Consider the following 12,093-nt stretch of genomic DNA (forward strand, 5'->3'; position numbering starts at 1 on the left):
AAAGCAGGATTAAAGGTGGACACGCACTCTTGGACTGTGGCAACTGTGGGTTGTGTGGCAGCTAATGGTTTTGCTCTCATCACAGTCACTAACCACCTTGTCTTTTCCAAAGACAAAGGAAAAACTTGGGTCCCACATGGGTTGATGTGACGTGGAGTTGTGTTTCTAACCCTTAATTATCACCATTCAACATATCATAATTTTTTCCTTAATTGGCAACCATAAACATATCATCAAATTGGATTATTATTCTACGTAAGTATTCGACGTGATATTTACGTATACTATTTTATTTTTCACATTTTTTTTAAATTTTTGATCATTGCATCGGATGAACTGAAAGAAATCAATGAATAAAAATTAACAAGAGGTGTGTAAGAAGTAAAATGAGATGTATGGACATCACATTCCTATGTATTTTGGTATTGTGTGGTTGTTGCGTAAGTGTCCACATGTCATAACATTAGAAGCTGGTACTTTTTTGGCACAAAAGTTTTCGGTGTAGAAGATTTGAAGCCAACATTGCTAATCACACGCACTTTTTGGTAATGTTTTCTCGTGTTGACGTGTTTTTTAATGATTAAAAGCAAGTGTTGGTGCATCATCAAAATGTTAATAATGGTTAATGGAGTAGTACATAAATTGATCATGTGTTTGTCTTCGTTTTAATATGACAAATGTATGGTTGATTTGAAATATTATTACAGTAATATTTTTGTAGTGTAAAAGTCTTTCTCTTTGCCTCGTAAGGAGAGATAAAATATCATTTTGTCCAAATCGTATGTATTTTTATGATCTTTATCGTTTCGCTTTAGAGAATTCTAATTGAAAATGAAATAATTTGAGAATACGCATTATAATTTAATCTCATTGTGTGCTAATTCAGCAATACACAAACTAACAATTTTGCTAACAATGCGTATTTTCATTGTATCAGATTACAGATGGAGCTGCTAGATCGACGAGTTCGCTCATCTTAATCTCTTATAATGCTTCCAAGAAATTGGGTTGGTACCATAATGTTAAAAATGGTGATTGAAGTAAATAGGTAATTGTCATGATGTGCAATGATGGTGAAATGGGTTGTCGAGTGGTTGAAGAAGCAACCACGCCATACGACACCACCAAATTGAATCCTGTCTCATGCATGGTGACAAATTCTCATTTGTCCTTGCCTTAGATTTTAGGTGAATGTACCTGTCTTCTTCTGTTTTCTTTTTTATACGAACGATATACGAGAGCGAAAAAATTAAATTATAACATTAATTAAGAGAATTTTAACGAAAAACTTCTAGTACTGTTTGTTTTAATGAAAAATCATATTTTTACTTAGCTTTCAGCTATTTCTTTTACTTATTTTGTTAAAATTAACATTAACTTCCGTAAGTATATGTGAGTTTAGTCTCAGCAAGAACAATGTTCTACCTTATGTAACCATCCTTTTACTTGAGTTCGAATCTCTTTATCATAATTTACGTGAATTTTCAGTAACCATCCTATTACTTGGAAAAAAGCACATAAACTTTTGTAAAATTATAATTTTAAAATACTGATTGCTGGGATAAAGAAACTTTTCAATGTGCTGAAAATATGATCCGATACACTAAATATCATAATACAATTAGTTATAATTTTATTTTTATTTTTTCAAATTTTAACTAATTATATTATTACATTTAATGTATTGTGTTGTCGGTCAACCCTGAAAAATCTCTCACGAGAGCATATATATCGTCACACTTAACAAGTGTATAAAACTTTTTTGGTTAACTAATATCATGACATTGATGCCCCAAAACAACTACTACTCCTACGACCAGTCGTCTAGAACAAACTTTTTCACTTGGGAACAAAAGAATATACTACATTTAACGGCCTTGATTGCTCAATAATTACAAGTGTGGACCCACAAATAATATAATACACTCATCGTTTTAACCATTTATATCCTAAATTAACGACAATTAATCAAACTTTTTTTTATCTAAAGTAAAAAAAACGACAAATTTACAATCTTTAATAATAAAAACGACAAAAATATACAATCACATCCCATTGCCAGAAAGCCAGGACTGCAGAGAGCTAGAGAGAGAAAGAGAGCTACATACCTAAGAGGAAGTCCACACATCGGACGGTCCCGATGCTCCACTAATAGCTGCTAATCTATCATCAATGACCACACACTGTGGGACCCGTACACTGACTGGAGACAGAGAGAGACTGTTTTGAGAATCTAGATCGAAGTCGTTGGACGTTTGATCAGAAGCGATCGATGTACGTAATTCAGCATAGACCTTCCCGTGTACAACGTTGAAACCCAGGACTTCCTTCCGACGACGGATGATATTGTGACGGTATTTGAAATTAATTATGTACTTTAAAATTGTAAAATAAGTGGATCAATATCGTCACAACGTCGTCCCGTTTTTCATTCTACTATAAATCTTGGAAACAGGATCCCTGTTGTTCCTAATTGAGGAAAAATATTGATGAGAATAATAATAAAATAGAGATTGATAGAGATGGAGATTTAAAATTTTTTTTATGTACTGGGAAGAGTCATACGCGGAGGGCACCGACTTGGACGAGTTTAGGGACGAGGTGGCCGCTGAGGTGGAGGGCGACGAGGGACTCGAGGCCGCCGACACAAGTGCCGCCGATGAAAACGGCGGGCGGAGTATTACAAGACTGTTGTTGTTGTTGGTCGTCGTAGGGGAGAGCAGCGATCTCGTGATTGTCCAATTCGATGACGGTGGGGTGGACGCCAATGGCGGCGAGGAGCTTCTTCATGACGTGACACATGTAGCAGGAGCTTTTGCTGAATATGATGACCGGGTGCTCGGAGATGAGGCGGCGGATGCGGGTCTCGGCGGACTCGGCGACGTCGATGGAGAGAGTTGAGGAAGACTTGTTTGTGGGAGCGGGTGGGGAGGGCGAGGTCGGGGCGGGTGAGAGGCCGAGGTGGACGACGTCGTTGGAGCAACGCCGTAGGCCTTGCATCGCCGGGAAAGCCAGAGGAGTTGCGTGGTGGTGAATTGAGGGAGAAACGGAGAGAGGTGGTGGGGAAATGACGTCAACGGGGGCAAAGAGGAAATAAGTGGTGGGTGTGAGAGAGAATGGGGGTGGGGGAGGTGTGTATAAATATAGAAAGGAGAGAAGGGGGAGGAGGTGTGGTTGCTTACGTCACAAAGTACTGTGTTTACATATTTTTTTGTTTTTTTGTTTTTTTGTTTTTTGGGATCGAAGGCTGTGAACATTGTAACTCCCACGCGCTCATATATGCCACTAATTTGTCAAGTCTTAATTTTCCCTTCATAGTTTAAGAATTGGTTTTCTAGAAGGACTATGATTTTCTCCTCTCCTCTTTATATTCCCTTCCATTTTCTCCTTTCACATTTTTTTATTTTGTCTTTCTCTTTGTATAAAAAAGTTCATATAAGATGTTGACATGGTTTAACCGTAATCATTCAAATATGAGAGAAGGGAAGGAGAGAGAAAAAATGAGGGGAGAGAATCCTACTCCTTTCTAGAGAAGAAACTTTGGGTTATAATGTCAAAATCGAACAACAAACTTATCATCATAACCTAATTTATTACTTGGCATTTGCTCACAGTAGTGTAGGCTCATAATCTAGATAATAAATGTAAAGTTTTATTGCTGATGGTGATAAGTGTCAACTGAAATCGTAGCTTATTAAATCCCGTCACTTAATGAATTAAGTCATTGAAGAATGTTTGTTAGGTTCATTCTTCAAGACTAGTTCTACATAAGGTACCTTAGTGATGAAGCATTTTGACATTGTTTTGTTATACTTGCCATGATTGATCATGATATACTTACATTTGTTTTCTTTTATTGATAGCCAAGGGGTACGAAACAACCTTATTGGATGGATAGCAAACTGTAAGCTCTCAAATTGGGGGAGAGGCCGAGAGCTTTGACACCGTGTCTGTTGAAAGATGAGTCGACAACTAATAGATAATTTTAGTGTGACTAGAACATGAGGTAGTACAACACGTGTTACTATACAAATGGTGAGATATGTGTATTAAAAAAGTTAAAAACTTAAATATTAAAATTTTACATCACTTATATAAAATACGTTGTGTACCACTCGTGTTCCAATCACAATAAAAAATTTCTAGTTGAGTTGGGCTTGAAAGAGATACAATTGAGACATAGCTTGAACATAAACCAATAATGCTCGACTGAAAATTTGTGAATGATTGGAAGGCTTTCGTGCACGAGGTAAGCAAGCGCGTGGGAGTCGTTTAATACGAAAAGAGAATACGGCAGCTCGGAAGTACTGGATATTTGCCGGTCACATGGGGGGAGTGATCGGATGGTCATCGTAGTAAATGACGGTGACGTCACATGGACTTCGACGTGGAACGGTAAAGATTGAACCTTGACGTAACAGGGAAAGGGCTCATCTCCGGATTCCTTCCATCAATTAATTCCGATTTTTAAAATTTGATCAAACGACTAAAAATAAAGATTCACTTTAAAAGTTATAATAATTTTAACCGTTGGATTAAATTTCAAAAGTCCGGATTAATTGATTGAAATAATTTGGTAAAAGAGATCCGAAGATGATTCGTTTCCACTAACAGAAAGCTAAAGCCCACTCTCCTCCCCGCCTGGGCCCCACCATAGTAATAAACGAGAGATTTTTCAATGTGACCAGTACACGGGATGGTACACCATGTGTCATTAAATAAATGATGGAATATGTGTGCTAAAAAGTTAATAACTTAAAAAATAAAATTTCTCACCATTCCTATTAAAACATGTAGTGTACCACTTGTGTTCCCGTCACAACTAAAATTTTTTCAGTAATAAACGGCCGGGTCATTGACGTGGACTAATATGTGCGAGAGGGGGAGGCAGATTGTCTGCCATTCTGTTTGGGTGCCCTTCTCATCTCTTCGTATTTGTGCGGCTACGGTTAAGCAACGTTAACATTTTATATTCTTATTATTTTTTGTCTTATTATCTTTATAAAAAATTAATATAAAATATTAACGTGACTTAACCGTGACAGCACAAAATAAAGGGGATAGAAAGAACATACAGCAGACAATCCGCCTCTGAGAGAGGGTGGTGGGATGGGACCCGTTTACCCCATGACATAATCATGGGAGCCAGACCACACTTTTCTCGTCATCGTGACGTTCCCGTGCAGACACGTGGCGTCGTCTTTTACTTTCCTTCAGGCACGGAGATTGTGGGCTTTGTTGAGATTGATGGCCAGGGCCCACGCTATTATGGCTCCTGCAAGACCCCGGCGAATAGTGGGGATCCACGTGTTCGTCCGACGCTAGTGCTGACGTAACGTAGGTTGTGGAATGGGGGACCCACCCATCAACGTGAGATCTTGGAGTTGTGAAAGGTGCACCGTTGATGGTGGTGGTGACTATGGTGTCTGCCATATGGTTTTCGAGATGAGTTTAGGGATTGCATCACAAGTTGGAATGGGCCCACTCTCCTTCTCTCTCTCTTTTCTTAAACCCTAAAAGCAAGTTATAGCAAGAAGATTCGACTTTTATGGCATGATTTGTGACAAAAATAGAATATTAAAGTGATTAGTTATAGATGAAAATATAATTAAACGCACTGTAAACTTGCAGGTTTGTGAAACAGACTCCGGAATTGGATCCTCTCTGAGGCAATGCCTCAAGATCCTACTGATCAGACACCAAAAGCCGTTGGATCAAAATCCAACGGCTACAAATAGGAAGGTCCCTCTAAAGTTATAATAATTGTAGCCGTTGGATTTTCGATCAGTATGATCCCGAGGCATTGCATCGGAGAGGATCCAATTCCACAGACTTCATCTCAATTTGGTGAATATCAAATCACTTTAAGAGACAAGATACAACACGAAATTCTGCTTTTGTTTTCATTCGTTGTAAGGTTTTCTTTACAGAAAACAACGGATTTCTTGTAATTAATCGTATAAATAATGCCACATTAACATCAAAATTACAAGAATAACTACAATACTTACATGTTTTCAGTACAATCATTATCTAACATTTGATATACTAGCCTTGGTAGTTTATATATTATCATTCAAAATCTAATTAATTAAGAAAGAACATGCAAATTAATTTTAAGAAACAAAGCATGAGAATTGCTTCTCAATGCATCAGAAGCAAAACCAATGTGTTTGACTTGTAAATTTTTACCATTTCATCTCCTTCATAAGGACCTGCCTTAGTAAACACTGACATTGGGACTCATACAATGAGATGCTCTTGTGTCAGCAATCCATGAGTCACGTATATATGAAAATATTTCTTTTGATCGTGACATAGAAGATCTTATGTATTACTTTGTAGGAAAAGTGTGTAAGCCTAACTTTATTTAGTATGAAAATGAAGCTATATATATATATATATATATATATATATATATGTTGGGTATCAAATTAATAAGGCATGCATGCTCCCATTGGCCTCAATATACATCTCCTCTAGGTTAAAATTTCAGGTGCACTGTGTAGTCAGGGATATATCTTTTCAGTCATGGCATGAGTGAGATGATGAAAATGCATTACAATTAACAACGTTAGGTCTACTATGTAGCTAGAAATGTGATAAGCGAGAGGGAGAAAACAGTTGTAACAACGGTTTCATGGTAGAATCTCTCATCTTCTACTAATATTTTACTCGTCTTGTTTACTAAAATTTCACGGTTCATTACTTGCTTGTTTGAAACTACTGAGGATTTCACAATCACAAAGAAGCAACAATATTTTACAGTGCAATGGGAATTGAAGCTACGTAATGAAGCTAGTAGACGGGTCGTTATTGCTTTTTAGGATGGATAGTGCTATTCACACACCTATTTTTATCTTTTACACATCTTTGTTAATTTCATGTCATTTATCTTCATAAATTCATGCAATCTGACGGCTAAAAAATTGAGAAAGGTGTGTGACAAGTAAAAATTAGTGTGTGGATAGCACTACCCTTTCAGGATAATTGAACAGAGATGTCAAACAACTAGACTTGTCACAGGGTTAGCAGATGAAAAATGAGCACATCAGCTTTGAATTGGATCCCTCCCATCTCCAATATATAAGCTGAAGTCGTCATCCTCACCATCAGCAACTCAGACATGTTCATCAGATCAGAGGGATCAATTTGAAAGTGTTAATAACGGACCAAATCTTAAATCCATTTTCCAGAGAGACAGATGGTTTGATTGGCCTCCAAAATGTCCAAGAAAAAGATAAGTTTTTGGTACAAATTGAGGGTAAAAGAACCGGAAAAACTGATACGTATAGCAAAGGCTAATGATTTAGGAACAAGTCCACCGAAAGTGAATTGCCCGGTACCTAGCACCCAAAACAGGCCGGCCCCTAACCAAATCACTTCACCCCAGCCTAATAGGTTGGCACCCATCCCAAGACAGGCAAAAGATTGGCCTAGAATCGACAAACCTAACACCCGGGCCATCTGACATCAGGCTTGGTACCCAGCACCCAAAACAGGCCGGCCCCTAACCAAATCACTTCACCCCAGCCTTATAGGTTGGCACCTATCCCAAGGCAGGCAAGAGATTGGCCTAGAATCGACAAACCCAACAGCCGGGCCATCTGACATCAGGCTTGTGTCAGCCTGATGTCAAAGCCCACTATTTTTTTTTTGCATCAGGCACATGTGATACACTCTCGAGTGGGGGCGCGTCCCCGACAGAAAAAAGAATGTGGGGCCCACATGCGCATGTGCATTTACGATTCAGACAAAGAGGCCACATGGCTCGTTCTGGGCCGTTGGATTTCCAACGGTAAAAAAAAAATTGAAATCTAAAATTAATGGCTACTAACGTGGCACAATGAGGACCGTTCGATTTTCAGATCAATGGTTCAAATTTTTTCGCCAAAAAATTTAATAAAAAAATAAAGGGTAAATCGCCAAAATGGTCCCTGAGATTTATATAACTCAGCACTTTGGTCCCTGAGATTGACCACCATCCATCATTTTGGTCATTCCGTTAAAAACTCCGTTAAGTGTCTCGGAGCTCTTGGCCGGAAGTTTGGGCAATTTTCAAAGCTTCGTAACTCAATCGTTTCTTAACCAAATTCGAACCATAATATATCAAAATGAATATAGAAAAGTGTAGAATAAGATTATACCTATTTCAAAGCCCAATGGTTGCCATAGATTTCCAGAAAATTGCCTCAATGTTGACTGATCCGAGTGAAAACTTGAAAACTCGCCGGAAACTGGGTAAACTTTAAACATTCATAACTTCTTCAATACTTAACGAAATCAAGTGATTTAAAAATGAAAATGATACTTCTCGACGAGACGAAGAGAATTGTACCTTTTTTGATGGCTAAATCACCGTAGTTTGGCCAGAAAGTGGCTCGAAAGTGGCTGTCTTGGTATCAAGTTAGCTACTTTCGAGCCGTTTTCCGGCCAAACCACGATGATTTAGCCATCTAAAAAGGTACCATTCTCTTTGTCTCGTTGAGAAGTATGATTTGCATTTTTTAATCACTTGATTTCGTTGAGTATTGAAGAAGTTATGAACGTTTAAAGTTTACCCAGTTTCCAGCGAGTTTTCAAGTTTTCACTCGGACCAGTCAACTTTGAGACTATTTGCTGGAAATCTTTGGCAACCATTGGGTTTCGAAATAGGTATAATCTTATTCTACACTTTTCTATCTTCATTTTGATATATTATGGGTCGAATTTGGTTAAGAAACGATTGAGTTACGAAGTTTTGAAAATTGCCCAAACTTCCAGCCAAGAGCTCCGGGACACTTAACAGAGTTTTTTACAGAATGACCAAAATGATGGATGGTAGACAATCTCAGGGACCAAAGTGATGAGTTATGCAAATCTCAGGAACCATTTTGGCAATTTACCCAAAAATAAATAAAAGAGAGATTATATTCACACACCCCAAATTACTTCTTCCACACCTTTTTAATTTTTTTAATATTTTGTATACACCACTAACCCTTGATAAAAAAATATTAAAAAAATAAAAGGATGTGGGAGAAGTAATTTAGGGTGTGTGATATAATCTCCCTAAATAAAAATATCAAAAATTAATAATATATTTTTATAAAGTCAGAAATTAAAAATAAAATTATTTTATAATAAAAAATAATAATATTTTAATAAAATTGACAAGGCTATTTTTTGTTAGGGATGGAGATGCATTTGGCTTATTACTGTTCATTAGGGTCTATCACTTTTCACTGGGTGAATTAAATAGGCTGAGTGCTGACGCATTTTTTATGGGTGGACTTGCTCTAAGGCAAAGAGCAAAGGGCAAAGCTTCCTTGCCTATCAGTTTTTCTCCTTAATAATTTGTCGATTCATGGCATGCATAATTCTTACTTTTATTTTCTCAAAAAAAAAAAAATCTTACTTTTACAAAGCAAAAAAAAAACTAGTTGTGTATATATATAAACATCAAGTTGCACTTCGTAGATTATCCATGCAAAATATTAGTCAAACTAGAAATATTTAAAGTATCTAATTGAGTTCAAAGAAATTGACAGATACTTTGTTCTCTGAGAAACATTGAAATATCATTATGATAATTAAATAGGCAAATAGTTTCGGATTGAATTGAATTTTTTCAAGGATGATTTATTAATCGAGACTTACAAAATAGACGGATCGGATCGTTGAAGTTCGATATGGAGTGAGTTCTAGAACTAATCCCCATTTTTAAAAAAATAGGGATCCCTCCCTTTAGAGGGCCTCACAAATATTATACAGATTAAAGTATCGCTAAACACATGTTTAAACAACTGAAGGTGTTTTTCTTTTTCCCTACAGACTGTTCTACAGTCATAGTTTTGGACATCCATGCATGATTCATGAGGTTATCAACTATTGATATGTTATGCGATTCACTTGCACAACACAAGCATGGAGTTGTCAACTGTTAATAATATGTTATGAAATTCACTCGCATTAACAGTTGAGGGGTTGTTATATCTACCTATCGTACTATTTAAGAGTCCAAAGTAGTTAGTAGGAAAAGATGGACAAACAAAGAAAAGCATTGTTGGGGACCTAGAAATCGTGTAGAATATTACTAATAATACAACAAAATGTGATCGCCACCTGCATTACCTTGGTGGTGTGGTATTAGAAAAGCCATGACGACGCACTCATCTCTCTCTCTCTCTCTCTCTCTCTCTCTCTCTCAGATGGAGATGGAAGTGTTGAGTGTCGACAAGTTGACACCATCGGTGGGCTCCTTCAAAAGGAGTAGAAAAGCTCGTCTTCTTAACCAATTAAATACGTACTGGTTGGTTTGTTTCATATTGTTAATGATGCTTTTAATCACTATTAGCGGCATATAATTCATTCGTTCAATCATGCATGCATATATATACGAGTGTGTGTGTGTCCGTCGTCTCTTATCAGCCTGAGTCTTTTACTTTACTCTTCAATCTTTGTTTACCATCCAAAACACAATTGCTTAATTTAATCTTGCTTACCACTAATTAATCAAATAATTAGTTTATTATTAAAGAAAGCATAGGTGGGAAATTGGATGTTGGAAGTTTCATATGCCAGCACCATCGATCCTTGTTAATTGAGTCCTGAGTATTAAAAGTATTAAATCTTCGACCATCTGACCGCAAGGCAGCCAGAAGAGGGGTTTTCCATCTGGGTAAAGACCTTCCTTTTGAAGCGGAACAGGAACCCATTTTTACTACTCTGGATTCTTAATTAGCATAGCGAAATTGAGATTTATGATAAAGTCATCGATTTTTTTATGGTGTTCTACCTTTGTGTAGTCTCTCCACAATGGAAGGCTCCGCACCTGAGCCTCATTAGTCATTGCGAAGAAAGAGATTAGAGAATTTGTGTTGTCATTCCTTATTTTCCACCCCTCATCGCCATATTTTATGAAGTATCCAATTTGTTATACAATAATTTTTCGTTTCTTATATCATACAGTTTATCAGATATACAAAAAGTAATCAATTTTTGTCATCCTGATAGATTGGGCATGCCTAACTATCGTTTCATATAGGTTTCAATCTTTATTGTTACAGTTTTTTATCCGAGGTTTTGCTACATGTCCCGCTGGTTTGTACTCTTATCTTTTCCTTTCTAATAAACTAGCATGCACGTGTAGTATGCACGTGTAGTATGCATTTTTTGAATCACGGCGTGCTAAGCGTGACTTACACATTTTAAATGTATTAGTATCCGTAAATTGACAAAAGGAAAGTCAAATATTTGAAGTAAATAAATAATCTTAGATCATGCTAGAAGAAAACCCTCATAAACCAATTAAAGCAACTGAATTCACATAATAAAATCGGTCTTCATAGAATTTACATTAAGAATAGAGAAAATAATATTTAATAAACAATTAATTGAATCACTTTATTACTGGCCCATTGTGCCCACCCCCTCCCATTTAGTATAGATAATATCGTTTGTTAAAAAAAAACAATCATTTGACAACTACTTTAATCACATTATTATCTGCGTGCGAAAGACCTTTTTTATAACCGGCATTTAATAAACAATTGATTGAATCACATTATTACTAGCCCATTGTGAGACTAAGTCCACCCCCTCCACCTTAGTGTAGATAATATCGTTTGTTAAAAAAAATCATTTGACAACTAATTTAATCACATTATTATCCGCGTGCGAAAGATCTTCTTTATAACCCGCATTACACGCATCTTAAGATGTTTTGAACGTGTTTAAAAATATAGAAAATAATATTTAATAAACAACTGATTGAATCACATAATTACTAGCCCATTGTGAGACTAAGTCCACCCTCTTCCCTTTAGTGTAGATAATATCGTTTGTTAAAAAAAAAATCATTTGACAACTAATTTAATCACAGTATTATTCGTGTGCGAAAGACTTTTTTTTATAATCGGCATTACACGCGTCTTAAGGTGTTTTGAACGTGTTTAAAATAGAGAAAATAATATTTAATAAACAACTTATTGAATCACATTATTGCTAACCCATTGTGAGGCTAAACCCACCCCTAATTTAAATTATATTTTCACTAAATTTGAGATTATCTTGCTTTTAAAATTGTTTTTGGGTCTTAGATGGTGTGCCCAA

The 12,093-nt window shown here is 36.5% G+C and overlaps 1 protein-coding gene across 3 annotated transcripts; it reads right to left on the reverse strand.

The window, feature by feature from the left end:
* Positions 1 to 1,835: 1,835 nt before the first annotated feature.
* Positions 1,836 to 3,202, reverse strand: LOC103410592 (glutaredoxin-C6). 3 transcript variants are annotated; one of them, XM_008349276.4, is made up of 2 exons: positions 2,566 to 3,202; positions 1,836 to 2,460 (listed from the first exon to the last, which is right to left on the reverse strand). In XM_008349276.4, exons 1-2 carry the CDS (start codon positions 2,998 to 3,000, stop codon positions 2,437 to 2,439), a joined length of 459 nt encoding a protein of 152 aa, XP_008347498.3. In that variant the 5' UTR covers positions 3,001 to 3,202; the 3' UTR covers positions 1,836 to 2,436. The 3 variants fall into 3 exon arrangements, with proteins under 3 accessions (XP_008347498.3, XP_008357281.3, XP_008347497.3); XM_008359059.4 differs by having other exon boundaries at positions 1,836 to 2,469; positions 2,581 to 3,111; XM_008349275.4 differs by having other exon boundaries at positions 1,836 to 2,469; positions 2,566 to 3,111.
* Positions 3,203 to 12,093: the final 8,891 nt, after the last annotated feature.

Source organism: Malus domestica, chromosome 08, assembly GCF_042453785.1.
Source record: "Malus domestica chromosome 08, GDT2T_hap1".
NCBI classification, from domain to species: Eukaryota; Viridiplantae; Streptophyta; class Magnoliopsida; order Rosales; family Rosaceae; genus Malus; species Malus domestica.

What these genes read in the sequence shown, in the direction of transcription:
- LOC103410592 (XM_008349275.4), bottom strand. Translation starts at nt 3,000, where the DNA reads ATGCAAGGCCTACGGCGTTGCTCCAACGACGTCGTCCACCTCGGCCTC. An exon ending in TCCAAGTCGGTGCCCTCCGC is followed by an intron (nt 2,470 to 2,565) that starts GTATGACTCTTC and finishes TTCCTCAATTAG; the next exon opens with GAACAACAGGGATCCTGTTT.